The sequence below is a fragment of the Melanerpes formicivorus genome, unplaced genomic scaffold, assembly GCF_026170545.1.
Source record: "Melanerpes formicivorus ecotype bairdi unplaced genomic scaffold, bMelFor1.0.p_v2 SCAF_68, whole genome shotgun sequence".
Lineage (NCBI taxonomy): Eukaryota > Metazoa > Chordata > Aves > Piciformes > Picidae > Melanerpes > Melanerpes formicivorus.
This window is the reverse complement of record NW_027142420.1, coordinates 704,280-723,954: the sequence shown is the minus strand read 5'-3', so window position 1 is coordinate 723,954 and position 19,675 is coordinate 704,280. Positions and strand designations below refer to the sequence as shown.

The window sequence follows — 19,675 nt, the reverse complement described above, 5'->3', positions numbered from 1 at the left end:
GCAGGCCCAGAGCCCATCAGGCTGAGCAGTTAGCTTCAGCAATTTCTCTTATCCATTTCAGATTCCTTTTGCAAGATTCGTAGCTAGAAACAACATCTCCAACTTGAAAAGGTAAGGGACAGAGATGGTGTGTTGCACATCTGCTTCATGAGAGTCACCCCTGGAGATGCCAGTTTGTTCTGCAATGTTTCCTTCAGGTACTGCATAGAGCGAGTGTTCAGACCTCGGAAGCTGGACCGCTGCCATCCCAAAGAGCTCCTGGAGTGTGCATTTGACATCATTACCTCGACTGGAAACAGCTTCCTGCCTGTAGCAGAAACAATCTATGCCATTTCAGAGATCATTCAGGAGTTCTCAGTGCTACAGGCAGGTTCTCCAATCATGCCCTTTGCTCTTTTCCATCCTGAAACACACTACACTGTCAGTGTAGTGTGTTTGGAAAGGGAGGCTCCTGTAAGCTGGAGAAGGGCAGCACTGTGCATGTTGGTTGACAGCTGTAGAACACTGCCATTTAAACAACAGAGCTGGCTGCTGGGCAAGCTTCAAGGGAAGCACAGGTTTGTGTGCAAAGGAAATGTTAATTGAATCCCTGCAGCGACATGGAAATGACATCTGCTGTCAGGCAAGGGTTACTGCAGAGGGGGACAGGCCTGGCCAGTCTAGTAGCAGAGGAAAGGTCAGGTGGTGGAAGGAGAGATGTGGAGTTAGTTTTGAGCTGTTATTAAAGGGTTAGGAATTTTTTTTATCTTTAGCAAAATGGGAAGCCAGTAAAACCTTTTTTATTTTGGGTGTCCCCCTCCCCCCCCTTTTTCTGTGCCCTTCTTCAGGAAAGGAATTACACTATTTATTTGAACCACACTGCCATACTGAAAGCCATACTTCTGCACTGTGGGATACCAGAGGATAAACTCAATCAAGTCTACATCATTCTGTATGATGCTGTGGTAAGATATTTAGTTATTGGTCTGATCTCTGTAATCATCACTGTAGAGCATCCTGTTCTGTGGAGCTACCTCAGGAATGAGCAACAGCTCACGGCCAGCACGAGCAGGAGTACCCTCTTGGGACAGAATAATGCTGCCTGTCTTTGGGCTGCACAGTTAATTCCTTCTGGGATGTTATGAGTTCTAAATGTGTATTTAGGAGAGAATTATTCCCCTGGATAATTAGAACTGGCAAGTCACTCAGTAAGAACTTTAGCATGTGTACTCTTTGCTGCCTGAGAAGCAGAGGAGATGTGTGAAATTCCTGTGAATCATTCAGGTAGTGTTTCAGTCCCTTCAAAATGCCTTCTTGATGTATTTCCATTTTATTCTCTTTGTTGGTTATTCATTTGCATAAACAGTTTGGCATCCCTGCAGAAGAGCTTTGCAACAGAGTTGAGATTTTTATCCTTGTGGTTGTTCTTGCAACCAAGCTCAATGTGACCTCACTGTAAGATGGGTGGAAAGTTTGGGTTTGTTCTTTTGCAGTGTTGCTGAAGTCTGTAAGAGCAGAGGTTGCTGAGGTGTGTGGGCCAGCTGTGTTTTCCTTCTTCCCAGCAGCAGTCATTTGTTTACTGCTGTTTGTTACTTGTTGAACACATTTGGGTCTGTTTCTCTTGCAGACTGAAAAGCTGACTAAAAGAGAAGTAGAAGCCAAGTTCTGCAATCTCTCTCTCACATCAAACAGTGTAAGTAATTCCCATGCAGTGTGAATTGTCCTAAGCCAGGAATGTTTCACCTCCTCTGCAGTTTCATCAACCAGAATAAGGAAAATAAACTGTTCATCTGCTGTTCAAAGCAGCTCCATCTCCTGGAGTGGTCTGGGTTTGTCCTCTGCTCTCTCTGGAAGGCAGCATTGCAACTGTCCAAGTTTCTTCTTTGAAATGTGCTTTTCAGACTGTGGAGACAGAGAGTGAATGGACCAGTGTACAGTGGTGTCTAGTGAAGCAGACTGAGGAAAGCTGAAACCAAACTGTCTGCAAGTGTTGATGGAAGTGTAGAAGGAGCTGAGATTCACTCCTGGACACCTGGATGAGACTTCTCCATTCCTTTTCCTGCAGGCACTGGGCAAAACCAGGCTGCTAGGCAAATCAAGCCCAAAAAGGCAGCTAGTTTACTCCCAGCAGATAAAAAACTGTTTCATTTCCTCAGGTGTGAGCTGAGCTGAGTGCTGGCAGCAGTGTGTTGCTAATTTGATTCTTGTGGTGTAGCTTTCTCGCCTGTACAGGTTCATTGAGCAGAAGGGAGAGGCCAGTAATGTGTTCCCATTCTTAAACTCCATGGTCAAACAAAAGCCAGGTGTCACTCAGCTGCTGAAGCATGGCATGAAGGATTTGGAGGAGATCATCCATCTCTTGAAGCAGCTTGGAATCAAGCTCCAGGTTTGTAAAATACTCTGCTGATAAATTAATGGATCTTGTAGGCTGCTGGGCCTTGGAACTCGAGGGAAAACAAAGCTATGAGGTTTCAGAATCTTAAAAACACATCCAAGTGTCTTTTGCTAGCCAGTAATAATGCTGGCAGGGTCTTCTGGCAGCTGTGGGTTTTAAAAGGCATTTCAGAAGAAGGCCTCTTCTGGTCAGAAGTTTCTGACTGCCTTTCTGTCTAGTAACACACAGGCTTGATTTGATTCTCCAGCCCAGCTTGGGGGCATTGCCTGAAGGGTTTTGGTTTCTGAAGCAAACTATGAATATTTTAAAAACACAGACAGCTGATTCCTAGTAAAGGCCTCCCCTTCTCCACCCACCCTGAGGCTTGCTGTTTGAGTTTTGTGCTCTAGGTCTCTGGGATGCTTTAAGAGCATTTAAGAGCTTTAGAGCAGCATTTCCCCAGCTGTGTGTTGAGCTGTCTGGGGATGACCATTGTTTCGGTGTGGCTTCCCTACTTGGGGCATACTTCCTTATGGAGAGCAATCCCTCCTGCTCATAGGAAATTAATTCTGTCAGCTGCTGGTGGTGGTAAAGGTCCTGCACACATTCATCTCCCTTTGTCAGGTCTCCATCAACCTGGGGCTGGTGTACAAGATCCAGCAGCACAACGGCATCATCTTCCAGTTCATCGCCTACATCAAGCGGAGGCAGAGAACTGTGCCCGAGATCCTGGCAGCAGGAGGCAGATACGATCACCTGGTATGTGAGCAGCTCTCTTCTCATGAATCAGCTGTCTGAAACGACAAACGTGCTGGGCTTGGCAGCACGGCCTGCTGGGGCCTTGCACTCGGCCTTGTCTCTCCAGATTCCGCAGTTCAGAGGGCCGCAGGCGGTCGGACCGGTGCCTTCGGCTGTCGGAGTCAGCATAGCTATAGACAAAATCACTGCGGCTGTTTCCGCTGGGGAGGACTCTGTAAGTCTCTTTGGTTGGGAGCTGGGGGCAAGTCATCTCTCTGGTTGTTTGGTGACTGTGTTGCAGCCACAGCTGGGCAAAAAGATCAGGTGTTCAGATGTGTTCCAGTCTAAGGCTGTGCTGGAGCAGCCAGCAAACATCAGGAGGAGCTCTTCTGTGTTTCTCCAGACAGAGTTATTTAAGAGTAAAGCAAGAGTTAGGGGAAGAGATGCTCTTCAGGTGCTTTATGTTTCTAAATGGGACATTTTCCTCAGCCTCAGGATTGTTGCAGTTGGAGGCTACAGCAGTAGACATTTAGCCAGTAGGTGTTACTTGGCCCCTGCCACCTCTCCCTTTAGCAAAGTATGGAGGGTGGAGATGGAAGTAAACTTGAGAGGCTGGACTGCTTTGTAGAGTGCCACACAACTGCACCTGGCTGTGCACAAGCTGCAGTGTGGCTGTTAGGAACTTCCTAAGGACAGCTTCACCTTGCTGAGCAGGCTGAGAAGAAGGGAACGGCATAGGCCGAGGTGGTGCAGATGCTTTTTGCCCAAGACTCCATTTCAGTGACTTTGAACAGTCTTGGGCAGATCCTGGCTCTAAAGGGAGGTGGATCTCACCCCTTCTTCCCAGCCTGATGTCTTTTGGAAAATGCTAGTGTATTTATCCTCTTTGGTACTTCAACTGACACCTGGGGGGGCGAAGGAGGTCTCGTGGCTAATGTTGTCCCCTTTGGTCTTCCCTGCGCTTCAGGTTTCTGTCAGCTCGTGTGACCTCCTGGTTGTAAGTGCTGGCCAGCTGTCAATGGGCAGAGCTATCAATATTGTTCAGAAGCTCTGGACTGCAGGAATTCCAGCTGAGATCATGTATGACTGGTCCCAGGTAGAGTTTCTACCTCCATGTGTTAACTGTATTGCTCTCTGAGGTCAGTGCAGCCTGAGATGCTTTCTCACTTGTTTTGAACTTTCTGTTATGAGTTCCTAAAGCTGAGCCTGCAGGGTGCTGTTCAGATGCAAGTGTTCAGAAAGGCTCACTGACCTTGCAGCATTCTTCTTTTCTACCTCCCAGGGTATTTAGAAGCGTGATGGAGGATCTTAGTGTGTTCCTCAGAGCACAGTGGAGTTAAGCCTATTGAAATCAAGGGTCAAAGTCACATAGTGAGGTTGACATAACGCCAGATAGTTCCAGTTAAGTGCAGTGAGGGTGTTTCAAAGCAGGAGCTGATTTTGTACCAGTCAAGGCAATCAATTTTCCTTTTGCTGAGAGATGCAAGTAAGATCTCTGAATGAATGAGTTAACCCTTAATAAAGGACATGTCTGGCCCAGCTGGTCCTTCTCTGTGGGCAGTGGGACTGCAGGGGCCTGGGCATTCCCTCTGGCTAGTGCAGACTTAGGTCGTGGGTGTTAAGAGTCACTAGATGCATAAATAGAGGCATGAAGAAGCTTCACCTCCTGGGCTTGTTAATAAAGCTGAGAGAGGAATCTCTTAGAAGCTTTTACACTCAGTGAACTGCTTCATACCAAGTTGGTTTAAGTGAGGCCAGGAGGCTTTGATGACTCAAGTGACCGTTTCATAACCTGTCTGGCTTCTGTTCCCTTCCCCTTCCTGTTCCTGTTTCAGTCCCAGGAAGAGCTACAGGAATATTGCAGATGCTCTGGGATTACCTATGTGGCTCTTGTGTCAGATAAGGAAGGGAGCCATGTGAAGGTAAGTGTGGGACCAGAGGATGCTTGATGGTGCTGGAGATTTATAATCTAGTGTCCTACTTGTTCCAGAAGAGTTTCAGTGGGTGGAACTCAGGTGCATACAGCTCATAGGAGCTTAGGGGCTGGAAGGGACCTTTGAAGATCATCAAGTCCAACCCCAGTTCCAGCTGCTAAGCAGTGGATAGTTCTTCTGAAGAGGCCTGTGTTTTACCCCTCCATAACTGGGCAGTCACCCACAGACCTCCTTTCCCCTAGGAAGTCCCAAAGTTGGTGCAAACATGGCTTGGCTTTGAGCAATGGGTGTCAGTATGTGGAAAAAGGTTCCTGTTGTCCCTCATTTCTTTAACTCTACAAAATTCATTTGCTGTCTGTGATCTCAGCAGCAGGCAGCTTTCCATGCTACCAGACTGACACAACTAAAACACCCCTCTAGAAACCCCAGGTGGCTGCAGCAGCAGAGCCTGAACCACTCTCCTCATCTCTAAGGCTGGGCTGGAAGGGCTGGGCTGTGTCCCACACCACAGGAGTGACCTGCTCTGCAGCCTCTGTTCATGGTACCCTTTGAGAAGTTAAAGTTGCTGATTCTGGGTGATTAGGAAGAAGTTGACTGTTCTCTGACTAAAGATCCCCCCTCTGACTGAAAGCAGTGAGTGTTGGACAGCACCTGCCCTGGCCGTGCCGCCTCGCTGCTGTGCTCTGCTCAGCTGGGTCTGCCTTGCTGCCTGCTGCCCGTGCCAGGCTCACAGAGGGGGCAGAGACACTGCAAGCCCTGTCTGAACAAGCACTGGTGATGGCATGTGGCAGAGCAGTGCCTTCCACCACAGCTTTCTGTGTATTGAAGCAACACCAAGAGAAAGTTAATGGTGCTGCAAATCAGTCCCTTCCCAGTGAAGCTGGGGCAGATCCTTTAGGCTCTAAATATTTGCCCAACTCTTGCAGCCCGTGGGCAGGCCTCATCCTAGCAGGCCCTCTCAGCACACTTGCTTCTGGGTGTGCTTTCTAGCTCTTGTTAACATTGCACCTCTGAAACACTCTGTCAAGGATTAATCACACCTTGACTACAAGTAGCCAAGTCAGTTTAAGCTTTGGCAATGCAGAGGAAATTGCTAATCAAAGCTCTAATTGGCAGCAATTGATGAGCAATGATGCCAGCTCCCTCCCTTTAATGGCTTCTCCTCTAAGGGCTGAATAATCCAGCTGGGCTGACATTTTTTCATGCCTGTTCATGTGCCATTTTGACTCAGCCAGCTTAAGAACCACTGAACTGTACCACAGGTGAAGTCCTTTGAGAAAGACAGACAGACAGAGAAAAGGATTCTAGAGTCTGACTTAGTGGAACACCTGATCCAGAAACTGAAAACCAAGATCTGTGATGAAAGATGCAGCAGGTAAGGGGCATCTTGCACTGCCACGTGGGAAGGGACTGCATGTTTGCTTTGGTGGAGCAGGTTTAAGATGTGCTCAGTTAAACCTTGGTTTTGTAAAGAGCTTTGCCAAATGCCTTCTGAGGGGAAAAGAAGCAAAAGGCTGGGGTGTAGAGTTGTATTGAGGTGAAGCAAGAGGCTGACTTCCCCAGCTGCTGCTACATTCAGACATGAAAAGGTGCAGTGCTTGCCTTGCTCAAGGGCCACTAGAGCACCAGCGTGGTGTGGACAGCAGGACTGCTGCACATGCCCCTTGCTGAGCAGGAGGCCAACCCCCTGTGTGCTGTGTGGTCAGAGAGTCAAAGCAGCAGATGCTTTCCCTCTGAGGTAGTGTTGAGAGGGCTGGAATGGAGGTCTGGCTGTAGCACACCTGCGTGCTGTGGGTGGAGGCACCAGCTGGCAAAGAGCAGAGTGCACAGCACCATCATCATCCTGCCTTTGCTGAAGTTACCAGGAGGTGGCAGGGAAGCCACAGGAGGCTGTGGGCACAGCTGTGTGCACCTGCAGTCACATCCAGCCCTGTGGGACTACAGAATCCTGCATGCATCTGGATCCACCGCTGTGTGTGGAGGTACTGGCAGCAGGGACACGCGTGGCCTGGGCACACCAGCAAGGGTTCCTGACCAGAAAGGGAATCAGTAAGCTGGGAAGTGCTTCACCCAAGCAGTCTCTCAGGTGCTTGGTGCCTCCTGCCACCCACCTCTGCACTCTCCCTTCCCTGGCCTCACCCACTCAGCATTTAACTTTGCAACTAACCTGGTTCTCATGTGTTTTGTGACAGATCTACAGGATCTAACAGAGGCTGTGAAAGAAAATTGCTCTTTCTAAGTTACCTTATTTGTAGCTCTTGAGAACAGACTCTAGACCAGCCCCTGTTTGGTAATGCTGAGATGCAGTGACGGTGCTAACCCTGGCAGAGTGCTTTGGTAATGAGTCCTGGATGTGGAAAGCGAAGGGATCCAAAGCAACTCTTGAAAGCTTCTCTGGATGTGTGATCTTAAGCACAAACATCACTGTGATGCTCTAGTGCTGGCTGTGAGGCATTGGTGATTAAATGAATGATTTGCAGATGCAGATGTTTTGTATTCACAAAAATTGCTCCTGGGTCTGATTCTGTCCTGTGATTTTGTCTGATTTCAGTCTGCTCTGCAGCTGTGTGCTGGAGCTGGCCTTCAATCCCTGTGTCTGTGGGAATGAAATGAGTGTGTTTGATAAGCTGGAACCCTGTCTTGCTGCAGGATTTCTTCATCTCTGTACATTCATTTTCCTGTCTCTCTTTATTTTTAGAGAAACCTCAGACACCCTTTCAGTACCCAATCAAAAGGGATCATTTACTAATGTTTCAGGTATTTAGTCTCTACCTCCAGAACATAAAAACCATTTCTCTTTCTTCTTAAAAACCATTGTATAAGAAATATTGCTGGAACATAGTTAAAGGTCAGGAGGAAAATGTTCTCTGGCAGTGCCTCTGGTCAGAGGCACTTCTGCCTCACCTCCTGCTGCTCCAGGTGACCTAAAGCTAATGTTTTTCTCCAGACTACCAAAAGAGGTGCTCAGAACAACAGACAGAGTAGTGCCCATACAAGCAGTCCCTGATGCAGTGGTTCAGGAGTGGAGAGAAGCCCAAACCCATGGCATTCCTAGCTGAGGAGAAGCTGGGTGGCATCTGCTTGACCAAGGAGATGGCTTGGGGTGGGGATTCTCTGATTCTGTGAGTGCTACAGTGGAGACCCCTGCACTCTGGCCTGCTGTTCTCCAGTGACAATGCCTGTGCATTCTGCTCCCTCCTCAGTCTGATCAGGGGAGTTTGGGTGTAGGTAACAACAGCCATTACTTGTGTGGCTCAAGCTGGCACTGTTAGTGCTTTGCTTAGGCACCAAGGCAGTGTGCACGGCTTGCTTTGAAAGAAACACTTTGGTCCCCACCTTGGCATAGGGCTGAAGGATGAGTGGCCATGCTCAGCTGTCACCCTGACTTTTAGTTGTGTGTGTGAGTAGCAGAAGTGGCAGTTTGGATTGCCACTCAGATTCCAGTTATTGTTAGCTGGGGGCTGTTTGTTTTGTCACTGACTCTGCTGTGGGACTGAGCATTGAATAGCTGCCTGGTTCTTGTCAGAGCTTTCTTTTTGGTGTTAGCTGTGCCACCTTTCTTTGTAAAATTCTGTGAGCCATTGGGAACCTTTCCTGAGTTTTAGGGGACAGACACAAACCCCCAAATTTCTTAGTCTTGCCAACCAGTTGTTCAGAATCCTAAGGGAGCCGCTGAGGATTTCCCTCCATGCCCGGCTGGCTCAGGGGGGTTCAGCAGAGCCCTGCATTGTGCAGATGCCAGCTCACTGATCTCTCTGAATTTTCTGTTCTTGCTGCTTCTTGTCTAAAGGAAGTGCATCAGCTAAGCCTGTCCCTGTCTCTGCATTTCAGGTGTGTTTGAACCCCATGGAACTCTGGTGGTGCCTAACGTTAGTGTGATAGCTCCGGAGAAGCTGTCTGCCAGCGCCCGGCGGCGTCAGGAGATCCAGGTACACCAAAGACCTGTCAGGAAGTGACTCCTGGGAGTTCAGGAATGGTAGAGTTCACACCTTCACTGTCACCCAACACACAAATGTGTCCTGTTGGCTCTTTATTTATCACCAGACTGTGAGAAACTGGTGAAGGCCAAGACCACCTTTTGAGTATTCTGGATCTTGGCTGCTGTAGCTCAGCCATCACTGTACACAGGCAGCAGAAATCTTGTGCTGGCAGGAGCCAGGCTTCTGGAATTGTCCTGTTTAATAGCTGCTGAAGGGTGTTCAAGGTGCAAGTTCAGCACACTTGGATTGGTAGTAAGTTTCCAAGAGGTACTCTGTGTACATAGTTCATTATGCTGGCTCAGACTGAAGGTGTAAGACATTGCAGATCTTTCACAGAGCCTGGGCTGCAAGGTGGTGTACAGCAATGCAGGAAGGATTCTGTGGGGCTAAGGGAAGATCAGAGTTTGCTCTTTTCAAGCCAAGTTGGGATGCACAAGAGGAAAGCCACCCTGTAAAGAGTTCTCAGGAGCCAAATAAAGAAGGGCATTTAATTCTCTGAGCTTTGAGCCATACAGGCCTGCTGTTAGCAGGTTCTTGATAGATAAAAGCATCTTCCCAAGGTACCAAAGAGAGAGTAGTGCAAGGCTGAAACTTCCTGTGTAAAGTGCTACTGCTGCTGGATCACAGCTTGCTCTGGAAGTGCTGGGAGATGTGACCCATGCTTTTGGGCTGGATTTCAAATCAGTAGTCTTCTTCCAGCTGGAGATGACTCCCTGGCTCCAGTGCCAGGCTCTGCTGTTCCTCTGACCTCAGCAAAGCAGAGGCAGTCTGTGCTGGCACTGTGACCTGCACTGCCCTCTGCTTTACTTCAGCACCAGAGCTGGTGAGGCTCTACCATGGCTGCCAGAGGGGCCCAGCCCCAGGCTCCTTCCCATCTGCCCCTCAGGGATTACAGTGGAATGGTTACTGAAAATGGGAATTTTACTTTCAATGGGATGTAGATCTACCCTTGTGTTGGAGGCAGCCTCTTCTCTTACCAGCTGTGAGCCAGAGGGGTTCCACCCTGCTGCACAGAGCCACGTTTTACTTTTGCCCTTCTTTTGTGGCCAGGTACAAACAAGACTGCAGACATTCCTGTCTGGGCTGCAGCAGAGAACCAGTGAGATCGAGGTCTTAGCAGTAAGTATGTGCCACAAGCCTGAACTGATTGCAAGTTCTGAGTTGGCCTGGAGCATGCAGTTGCTGTCTGATGCCAAGTGAAGCGAGTTTGGTTAAAGGAGCCCCTGGCACGTTCCTTCTGTAGCCAAATGCGGTGTGTTGGGCAGGGGCATGGAGCAGAATTGCAGTAGTTGGCTGTAGATGCTGCAGCTGTACTTGTGCTGACTGCTGGGGGAGGTTTGATAACTGGCTTCTGCTAGATTTGCTCTTGCATTTAAAGCAGCACAGCTTTTGTTTGTCCATGGCCTATAGCCTTCACTGTGTCACAAAAGGCTACAGGGGACATGCTGCCTGCTTGCACACCTGCCTGCCTTCACTGCAGCCAGTGCCTAGCTGGTGAAGTGCTCAGAGCACTGCTTTGCAGTCATGTCTTGGTGATGTCTTTGCAGGTGGATCTCCCAAAAGCAGCGGTGATGCACTTCCTGTCCTTAGAGGTGAGCAACCGAGTACTGCCATTCAGACTCTTGACACTGCAGGATGAAGGCTGCTCCTGATGGAGTGTGATGAAAAATGGCCCTCTTGGAGATCTTTTCCTTAATGGAGTCTGAGTTGGGTTTTAAAACCTACTCCTGCCCAAGAAGTTTGACTGAGGCTGGAAAAGCCTTGTCGAATGCTGAAGTTAAGCAGGACACCGCGAGGGAGTCCTAAGCCACAGCTGTTTTTCCCCCAAGGATTGTTAAGTGAAATTAGACTTGATGCTCGTTTTTAGGAACAAGCAAGCACTGAGGACAGGTTCAACAAAAGTGTTTCCTGAGGTTGTTAACAAAGGAGGGCCCAAAATCCAGAGGCAGTTGTCTTGGGGACAGCATCTGAGAAGTGAAGGCAGGATAAAAAGGGGATGTGTGGCACTGACACCTTTAACAACTCAGAGTGCTCCCTGAGGAAGAGCCAGCAAAGGCAAAGCTTCCTCCCACGAGAGCAGAAGTTAGGAAGTCAGAAGCTCTTACTAGAGAGATGGCTGCCTCCCCACCCCAACAGAAAGCAAACTCAGGAGTAGCATCCTGCCTGCAGGCGGATGCAGTGCTCTCGTACCTTTCATCTGCTGGTCACCAGCCCCCACTTGAGAGCACTTTCAGCATACTCAGGCCATCCAGGGTGCCCAAATCATGGAAATAAGATAGCAGCTTTCTACCTCAAAAAGCTGAAGTACCCATGCCCACCATCAGCTTGCACCATTCATCTTTGACCACCCTTACACCACAGCTCTCTTGTTCTGTCCAGCGTCATGAAACTGCTGGAGGCCTTTCCATGCCTTCTGTCTTCTCGCTGCTAAGCTGTGGCAGCAGCTGGGCACTCAGCTCCTGAGAAATCTGCCCAAAAAGCAAATCTTCAAAATGAAGTTGCAGCTGTTGTTTGTGTGGCTTTTGTTTGAAGGGTGTTTAGTGAAGGAGCACTGAAGTGAGGGTGCTCAGAGGCTGACTGCTGCTGGGGGAGGCGTTTCTGTGGCGGGGATGGAAGCTGTGTCACAGCTCCTTGGCAATTGTTTTCCTCAGCTTGAAGGAGACAGACAAGCCTTTGATGCTACTGTGAGACAACTGATGTCACAATGGCCAAAGCAGAGGTGTTCCTACTTGCAAGCAATCTGTGATGAGATCTACACCATCAAGGTGGAAAGGAGGTACACATCTGTTGGGCTCTTCACGTGCAGAGAGCAGCACCAGTGCTTCTGCAGTCCCTCTGTCCTGAGGAAGCTGCTCCTCATTGCTCTCCCCTTCCCCCTCCTCGAGCTCAAAACACTCAGCCAGTGTGCAGACTTCCTTGAGTGCTGTGGGAAGAGTTTACTCATCTAGGTCTCACTTGTGGCAAAGTCAGTTCTTGGCCATGAGAACGCCTCATCTCTACCAGGCTTTGCAGGAGCTCCCCAAACATACTGCTGCTGCTCTTTGCTGCTCTGGTCAGAGATGAGTGGCAAACAACTCCATCCACTCAGGCATGCTGGGTTCCTGCTGCTCAGTGCCCCTCTGTCCTCACAGCAGGGGCTCACCTTCTGAAGCTCCTGAGCCCACCAAATTCCTCCTGCTCTGAAGGAATGCTATGGGGATGTGGCACAGCCGGCAGCCTGCCCAGCTCCAAGCATGCACAATGTGCTCTGCCAACACATAAAGACTGCTCCTGATTTCTAAGCATAAGAAACACTTGGGTTCAGCTTGTCCCCTTGCGGATTCTGGCAAGGAGGGAAAGGTCTGGGCACATCTGCTGGGCTTTAGGCACTGCGCTGGGCTTTAGGCACTGCTCTGGGCTTTAGGCACTGCTCTGGGCTTTAGGCGCTGCTCTGGGCTTTAGGCGCTGCTCTGGGCTTTAGGCACTGCTCTGGGCTTTAGGCGCTGCGCTGGGCTTTAGGCGCTGCGCTGGGCTTTAGGCGCTGCTCTGGGCTTTAGGCACTGCTCTGGGCTTTAGGCGCTGCTCTGGGCTTTAGGCGCTGCTCTGGGCTTTAGGCGCTGCTCTGGGCTTTAGGCGCTGCTCTGGGCTTTAGGCGCTGCTCTGGGCTTTAGGCGCTGCGCTGGGCTTTAGGCACTGCTCTGGGCTTTAGGCGCTGCTCTGGGCTTTAGGCGCTGCTCTGGGCTTTAGGCGCTGCTCTGGGCTTTAGGCACTGCTCTGGGCTTTAGGCACTGCTCTGGGCTTTAGGCGCTGCTCTGGGCTTTAGGCGCTGCTCTGGGCTTTAGGCGCTGCGCTGGGCTTTAGGCACTGCTCTGGGCTTCAGGCGCTGCTCTGGGCTTTAGGCGCTGCTCTGGGCTTTAGGCGCTGCGCTGGGCTTTAGGCACTGCTCTGGGCTTTAGGCACTGCTCTGGGCTTTAGGCGCTGCTCTGGGCTTTAGGCGCTGCTCTGGGCTTTAGGCGCTGCGCTGGGCTTTAGGCACTGCTCTGGGCTTCATGGAGCATGTTTTCTTAAACCCATGTTGAAGCTACCACTTAACTTTAGATAGAAGTGGACTTGAATGGCTTGTTCTTAGCAAAGCTGAAGCCATTTGGGTGCATCTCTAATGCTCACTAAGGCAATTGGGCATCAAATGAGGCTTTGATTTGGCCGGTGACCACAGGCCAGCACTGCTCCCTGCTGCGGGCTGTGAACGCAGCACGGTCCCTGGCCAGGGCTTCCCTTCCCATTTTAGTGCCTGCACAGGGAGCACTGCTTCAGGTCACTGGCAAGGTAAGTGGAGAGGAAGCCAAGCTTGCTGCTGCTGTGCCTCTGCTGTGGTGCACTGCTGACTCTTTGTCCTTCCCTCTGCAGGGTTCCCGCACTCATCCTGTACAGCTACCGCGACGAGTACAAGGTCCTGGTCTAGTGCCTGAGGCATCTCCCCTGGGTGCCTCCTCCAAGTCTTCATCAAGAGCTAATGATGCAAGGCAGGCAACTGCTGCCTCTTGACATGCCCAGGTTGAGTCTCATGTGCAATACAAACTGCACATGGCTGTCCAAAAGCAGAGATGCTTTACAGGCAAGGAAGGAGCGAGGCTGCCTGCAGCTCTGCAGGGTCAGGTAATGCCTCTCCTGTGACAGAGGGCAGCAGCTGGGCAGCTGCCAGACCTGTCCTAGTGTCAGCAAGCCTTTGATGTCAACCTGCAGCAGCAGTGAGAGGAGAAACTTGGTTGCAGAGCTAGAGGCTGGATGATCTTCAGCTCTACCCAACTGGTTTACACTTTTCTGCAGAAGGGTTTTTATTTAATAAAGGGTTTGGCTCCTGAGCCTTTTGGAGGCATCTGGTGCAAAGGTCTACGACAGGCTCCTTGTGCTGGGGGGGAGTGGTTTTGGGGGGCTGGTTTGTTCGGGGGTTTTAAGCTACTGTTTGTTTCTCTCTGAAAGGCAGTAGCTTTCCATCCCAGCTGCAGGCCTACCTGCCTCCCTGCCTGGCCTGCCTCCCTGCCTGGCCTGCCTCCCTGCCTGGCCTGCCTCCCTGCCTGGCCTGCCTCCCTGCCTGGCCTGCCTGTGCATGCTGATCAAGCAGCAGCTTTTTGGGAGGTGACACAAGACCTGATACAGCAAAAACCCTTTCAGGCCTACACCTGACCAATAGCCTGCATGACCGAAGTGCAGAGCTAGTTTATTTCTCACGGGGTGTCAGATGAAGCCTGAAGTCATTACTGATGGGAATCTTCTCAATGCTGAACTGTACCACGGCCCCATCAGAAGTGAAGCTGAGCAAAGCTCAGTCCCAGCAGCCAGTCACCTGTGCACAGCCATCATGCCACACCAGCTGCACAACCACTCAGGATTTCTGCTGTTTACCCTCCCCACCTGGCACCTCCTGGTTAAAGAGGTGACCCCCACAGCACTGCCTTCAGCACTGCAGCTTCACTGCATTGATCCCTGCTTCCTCTGCCCTCTGCTTGTGGTGGAGGACAAAGCTCAACTATGTAAAGAAACTTTAAAGGCAAACCATAGGACTGGTGGGGAGTGTGAAAGCTGTAATGGAAACACAGCAGGTGGCAGCAGGGGAGGCAGTGCTAAGGGCAGAGGCAGGCACCCCATCCCCAGCAGCTCAGCAAGACAAGCCACAGCCCAGTCCATTTCTTGTTGTGTTTAATAGGAACAGGTCACCCTTTACATCTGCTCAGGGCAAAGAGCTGTTTCAGATGTGCAGTAGGGGGAGATTGATCCCTAAGGCTGAAGCTCAGCTGACAGGAGCAGTTGTAAGCCCTGTCTGAAGGGAACAGTGTCCAGAGCCCTGCCCTCCCCCCACACTGAACCAGGGTCGGCAGGGAGGGAGGGTACAGCTGCCTGGCTCTGCACTGCACGATGCAGGCAGGGCCCTCAGAAGATGGCAGAAACAGGAAAGCTCTGTTCCTGGTGAGGTTGGCACCCACTTTCCCTCCTGCTACTGTGCTTCAGCTGTAAACCTGCACACCTGCCACACACCCCTGCTCCAGCTCTGCTTCACTCCAGGTAAGTGCAGCTGGGTCACCCCTCAGACAGGTTTTTGCTGCCCACTGGTACAACAGAAAGCAAGCAGCAGCCCCAGCACAAACCCAGCTGGCAGGCAGCTGTAAAGCAGGGTCAGTGAAATGCTCCTGCCACACAACAATCCACAGACAGCACCTTCTGCTCTCTTCAATCCTGACCAGAGCCCAACCTCCTGCTGGAAGGAAAGACAAAGTGGGAACAAACAGAAATGGACTTTGCTTTGAGCGAGGGTCAAGTCTCTCACAGTGCCAGCAGGACACTGCTCCATCACTGAGTGGCTTTACTCTTCTTGTTTTTGCTTTTCTTGTCTTTCTTCTTCAAGCCATCCATGTTGGCTCTCAGCAAGTTTGAGTATGCCTGAAAAACAATTGGAAGCACTGGAAGAACACAAGTGACAGCACAGCAGAGGTGACAGCTCAGCTAGCACTGCTGGGGAGGCAGCTGCACTCCCAGTCAAGATGCTCATGCCCTTACACCCTGCACTGCAAGTGCATGTGCAGAGAGTCACACATGACACCACAGGCTTGGGCTTTGGTTTGGGTGGGGGTTTGGTTTGGTTTGGGTATTTCAGGCCTGCAGGCAGAGGGGCAGTGTGAGGTTAATCTGCAGGGCAGGTCAGCACCCAGCCAGTCCCTTGGCAGCTGTCCAGTGCTCCCTACTGACCACTCCCCAGGACCCACAGGAAGGCAGACAGAAGGCAATACAGAACTTACCATCTGGAACTTATTTACTTCCTTTGAGCTCACCTACAAAAACAACACTGGAGGTTAAGCAAGAAAGCACTGGCTGCAGACCAGGCTATCAGCACCTGCTCAGCCAGCAGTGACCATGCAGCCTTTGTGGCAGCAGCTGGATCAGCTCAGTGCCTGTCCTGACAGGCAGAGGACTCCACTGACTGAGGAAACTGAGCACACTCCTGACCCAGCCACTGCCAAAACCCTCTGGACCCCCTTGAGAGAGCCATAGAATGGTTTGGCTTGGAAGGGACCTTCAAGATCATCCAGTTCCAACCCCCTGGGTTGGACAGGGATGGCAGGGACACCTCACACCAGCCCAGCTTGCTCAAGGCCTCATCCAGCCTGGCCTGGAACACTCCCAGGGAGGAGGCATCCACAGCCTCCCTGGGCAGCCTGTGCCAGGGTCTCCCCACCCTCACTGTGAAGAGTACCTCCCAAATCTGTCTGCAAATAGGAAGCAAGTGAAGAAACATTCTAAGGAAAACTTAGTTTGCTTGTAGAACCATAAAAATATGTTGCAGCCCAGATTCCCTCAAGTATTTCTCAACATTTTTCCTTGGGTTACATCACAGAGGAGACCTAAAGCCTCTCCCAGTCTCTTGTTCCAAGTGAGACCCATCAGGCTCTCAGCTTTTCACATGCCCTGAAACACCAATGGCTCTGTAAACCAGGTTAAAAAACAGGCATGCTCAGCAAGATCAGCCTTGGAATTGTGAGCCTGCCCGTGGCCACCCTCTCTTGCCAGGAAACAAGGACTGCTGCACTGCCCTTCCAGGAACATTCAGTTCTTCCCTGGGTTGCAAGAACATTCATCAGTTCCATTGAGGAAACTAGCTCTGTCACCTGAGGCTGGCGTGTAGGGGTGCAGGACCTCTCTTCTGCTTGGAACCACACCACTTGTCCTCACACTGCAGATTCCATACCTGTCCACATCTCCACAAGCAGTGGAACCCTTCCCTCCAAACAATCTCACTTGGCTCAAAGCAGCTGCTGCTGCAGACAGACAGATTCCCTTTCACTGCCCTGCAGTACCACCCAAGCAAAATCCAGTTCCATCTGCAGGGGGTCAGGGGAAGGCTTCAGCAGCCCATCCTCAGCTGTCTGTAGCTCTCATGGAATTCATGGAAAGAGAGATTCCACTTGCCATATGGGGCAGTAAATGAAAGCCAAGCAGAGCCACTTCTCCTCCTCACCCAAAGCTGGCACTCACCACTGTGCTGATTTTCTTCTTCCCATCGGTCGCTCGCAGGAGACATTTGTTGTCTGCTGGCTCGAAGGTCTCTACGTGGCCTTTGCGTGGCACTGGCTTCGTTCTCCCATCGTCTGCATTGGAGCACAGAGAGCACTGATTCAGCAGCACTACACCAGCCCTGCCTCCTGCTCACAAGCCTTGTGCGGCACCGCAGCGCTCAGGGCTGTCCGAGCTGACGGTGCTGACACTGCTGCCGCACCGCGCAGCCCCTTCCCCTGCAGCCCCAGCGTCTGGTCCCTGAACTGCACCCCCAGCATGGCTGCAAGCCCCTGCCCTGCCCTGCCCTGCCCTGCCAGCTGCTGCTTTGAATGCAGCCCTGCAGACTTGACTCCTCAAGCAGTCCCAGCTAGCCAGAAAACAGAGAAACGTCAACACAGGAAAGCAACCCTGGGGGTCTCCTTTGGCAGACATCAAGGGAGCCACAACTACTGTTTCATGAGAAACTCCTAACTCCCTACAGCCCGAACCAGACTCTCTTCCAGGCTCTCAGCACTGCAGCTCAGAGGAGCGATCTTTCCACACAACCCCTCTGCTTTTCAGATGCTCTGAACCGCAACTGCACCTTCTAAACGCGTGCTGGCAGCTCTAGGGTGGGCTCAGAGGAACCTGCCTTTAATCCGGTAGCAGACCGAAACTTACATTTCTTCAGCGTTATGAAAACGCTCCCCGAGGTTCTGCACTTCTGAAAGAGTCTGGTAAGCTCTGTCAGGAACTGCAAGAGAACAGAGAGCCCCATCCATGGCTGCAGACCGCCACACGGGCGCTTCTCCCTTCTCCCCGGGCTCCCCTCGCTGCCAGGGCAGCCGCCTGGCTCCGCCGCCGCTCCTGCAGGCCTGGCTCCCCCACGTCCGCGGGCGGCAAGGGCATCGGCTCAGCTCCGCCGCCAGGAAGCCACAGGACAGGAAGCCCCGGCCCGGGACGGCCCGGCCCGAGGCTCTAACTCCGGAAAACGAGGCCTGAGAGCCCGGACGCAGCCGGCCCCAGCGTTCCTGGCCTACCCTCCTCCCTCACCCAAGCCACCGACACCACGATGCGCTTCGCTGCCTCCCCGCGCCGCTCCCAGGCCGCCGGGGCGCAGGCCAGGGCTCAGGAGGGGGACGGCGCGGGCCGGGGCTGGGGGGATCCCGCTGCCGCCGCGGCCGGGGCTGGGGGGATCCCGCTGCCGCTGGGGCTGGGGCTGGGGGGGGGTCCCGCTGCCGCCGGGGGGGATCCCGCTGCCGCTGGGGCTGGGGCTGGGGGGGGGTCCCGCTGCCGCCGGGGGGGATCCCGCTGCCGCTGGGGCTGGGGCTGGGGGGGGTCCCGCTGCCGCTGGGGCTGGGGCTGGGGGGGGTCCCGCTGCCGCCGCGGCCGGGGCTGGGGGGATCCCGCTGCCGCTGGGGCTGGGGGGGGTCCCGCTGCCGCCGCGGCCGGGGCCGCCCCACCTGCTCGCTCTCCAGCAGCACCATCCTGCACGGCCGGAAGCGCCGGGCGCGCGCACGCCACGCCACGCCGCGCAGGGCCCGCGCGGGAGGCCACGCCCCCCCCCTCCTCCGCCCGTGACGCTCGCGCCTGTGGCAGCGCGCGGGGAGCGCCACGTCGGCGTCGTGCGGTCGGCGGCGGCCGCGGGGAGCGGGCAGGGCCGGTGCGAGCCTGGCTCGTGCCGTGCGCCAACCCCCGCCCCTTGCTGGCCTGCCCTGCGCCCTGCGCCCTGCCCGGGGTGGCTGGGAAAGGCAAGCCCCGGTGGTCTCTGCCGCCGCTGCGGCCGCCGCGCTGCGCCCTGCCCGGGGTGGCTGGGAAAGGCAAGCCCCGGTGGTCTCTGCCGCCGCTGCGGCCGCCGCGCTGCGCCCTGCCCGCTGTTACACGTTTTGCGGCTCGCCGCTATCGGTGGCGCTGCGGGGATTTTCCCGGCGAACGACTCGGGCACCGGCCTGGAGGAGCGGCACCGGGATTCAGGCCCGTGGCTGCCTGAGCCAGGCGTCCCCGCGGCCTCTCTCGACCCGGGGCCGGATCGGTGGCGCCTGCGGGTCAGCCTCGGCGCTGCCGCGGTTGGCTGCGCTGGGCCTGCCGAGGAGCGGGGACGCTTCGCCGGGCAGCAGTGGCAGGCGCGGGGGGGTCACAGGCCAGCTTCGACTCCCTGCTGCCGTTTACCGGAGTGGCCGCCGCAGGCCGTGGTGCCGCCGTCCCCCGGCAGGGCTGGCAGCTGGCACTGCCTGGCGCTGAGACGGAGGTGCCGAGGGGCTCCCGGCGGCCCCGGCTGGCCGCAGGGGTGCAGGGGGAAGGCTGTGACTGAGGCTGGAGGAGCAGCGCCCCCGCGCGTCAGAAGCAGCTGAAAGGGAACCAGAGCCTGCTGCGGGGGGAGGATTCCGAGGTGCTGAGGGGCAGAGTCTGGCGAAGGGGAGTCTTGCATCAGGCCCACGTTAGCTGGTGTGGGATCACACAGAAGGAGCGCTCGGTCTGATGCCCTTCCTTGTTTCTCACTAGGAAAATGGATTTCTTTTTCCTCCATGGGCCCCGGGAAAGTGGAAGATCATGCCTTACAGCTTCAAAGGGAAGAACCCGGGCAAGGCAGATAGGTGCTTGAGCCAGCAGGGAACTCGCCTTGCTCATTCAGCTCCGGGCTGCAGCACAGCCAGAGCAGCAATGCC

At 53.4% G+C, this 19,675-nt stretch overlaps 2 protein-coding genes across 5 annotated transcripts in view; one reads left to right on the top strand and one right to left on the bottom strand.

Moving 5' to 3' along the window:
* EIF2AK4 (eukaryotic translation initiation factor 2 alpha kinase 4) overlaps positions 1–13,846 on the top strand; it is a 39,884-nt gene extending 26,038 nt beyond the window's left edge. For 3 of the 4 annotated variants that reach the window (XM_068162875.1, XM_068162873.1, XM_068162871.1), the window contains 16 exons: positions 62–111; positions 198–366; positions 828–944; positions 1,607–1,672; positions 2,195–2,365; positions 2,978–3,112; positions 3,219–3,326; positions 4,059–4,187; positions 4,927–5,013; positions 6,288–6,400; positions 7,724–7,785; positions 8,857–8,954; positions 10,056–10,124; positions 10,553–10,597; positions 11,657–11,781; positions 13,392–13,846. In XM_068162875.1, coding sequence (XP_068018976.1) covers positions 62–111; positions 198–366; positions 828–944; positions 1,607–1,672; positions 2,195–2,365; positions 2,978–3,112; positions 3,219–3,326; positions 4,059–4,187; positions 4,927–5,013; positions 6,288–6,400; positions 7,724–7,785; positions 8,857–8,954; positions 10,056–10,124; positions 10,553–10,597; positions 11,657–11,781; positions 13,392–13,446 — 1,599 coding nt within the window. In that variant the 3' untranslated portion in view covers positions 13,447–13,846. The remainder of the gene's footprint in view (positions 1–61; positions 112–197; positions 367–827; positions 945–1,606; positions 1,673–2,194; positions 2,366–2,977; positions 3,113–3,218; positions 3,327–4,058; positions 4,188–4,926; positions 5,014–6,287; positions 6,401–7,723; positions 7,786–8,856; positions 8,955–10,055; positions 10,125–10,552; positions 10,598–11,656; positions 11,782–13,391) is intronic. The other variant, XM_068162872.1, reaches the window with a different exon arrangement.
* An 818-nt stretch (positions 13,847–14,664) lies between these two features.
* Positions 14,665–18,571, bottom strand: SRP14 (signal recognition particle 14). The gene is made up of 5 exons (XM_068162876.1): positions 18,473–18,571; positions 17,691–17,763; positions 17,010–17,122; positions 15,776–15,808; positions 14,665–15,419 (listed from the first exon to the last, which is right to left on the bottom strand). Exons 1-5 carry the CDS (start codon positions 18,494–18,496, stop codon positions 15,330–15,332), a joined length of 333 nt encoding a protein of 110 aa, XP_068018977.1. The 5' UTR covers positions 18,497–18,571; the 3' UTR covers positions 14,665–15,329.
* Positions 18,572–19,675: the final 1,104 nt, after the last annotated feature.

Coding starts and splice junctions, on each gene's coding strand:
- SRP14 (XM_068162876.1), bottom strand. CDS start 18,496: ATGGTGCTGCTGGAGAGCGAGCAG. Junction 17,123..17,690: donor TTTCATAACGCTGAAGAAAT/GTAAGTTTCGGT, acceptor GCTCCAATGCAG/ACGATGGGAGAACGAAGCCA. Junction 15,420..15,775: donor AAGTAAATAAGTTCCAGATG/GTAAGTTCTGTA, acceptor ATTGTTTTTCAG/GCATACTCAAACTTGCTGAG.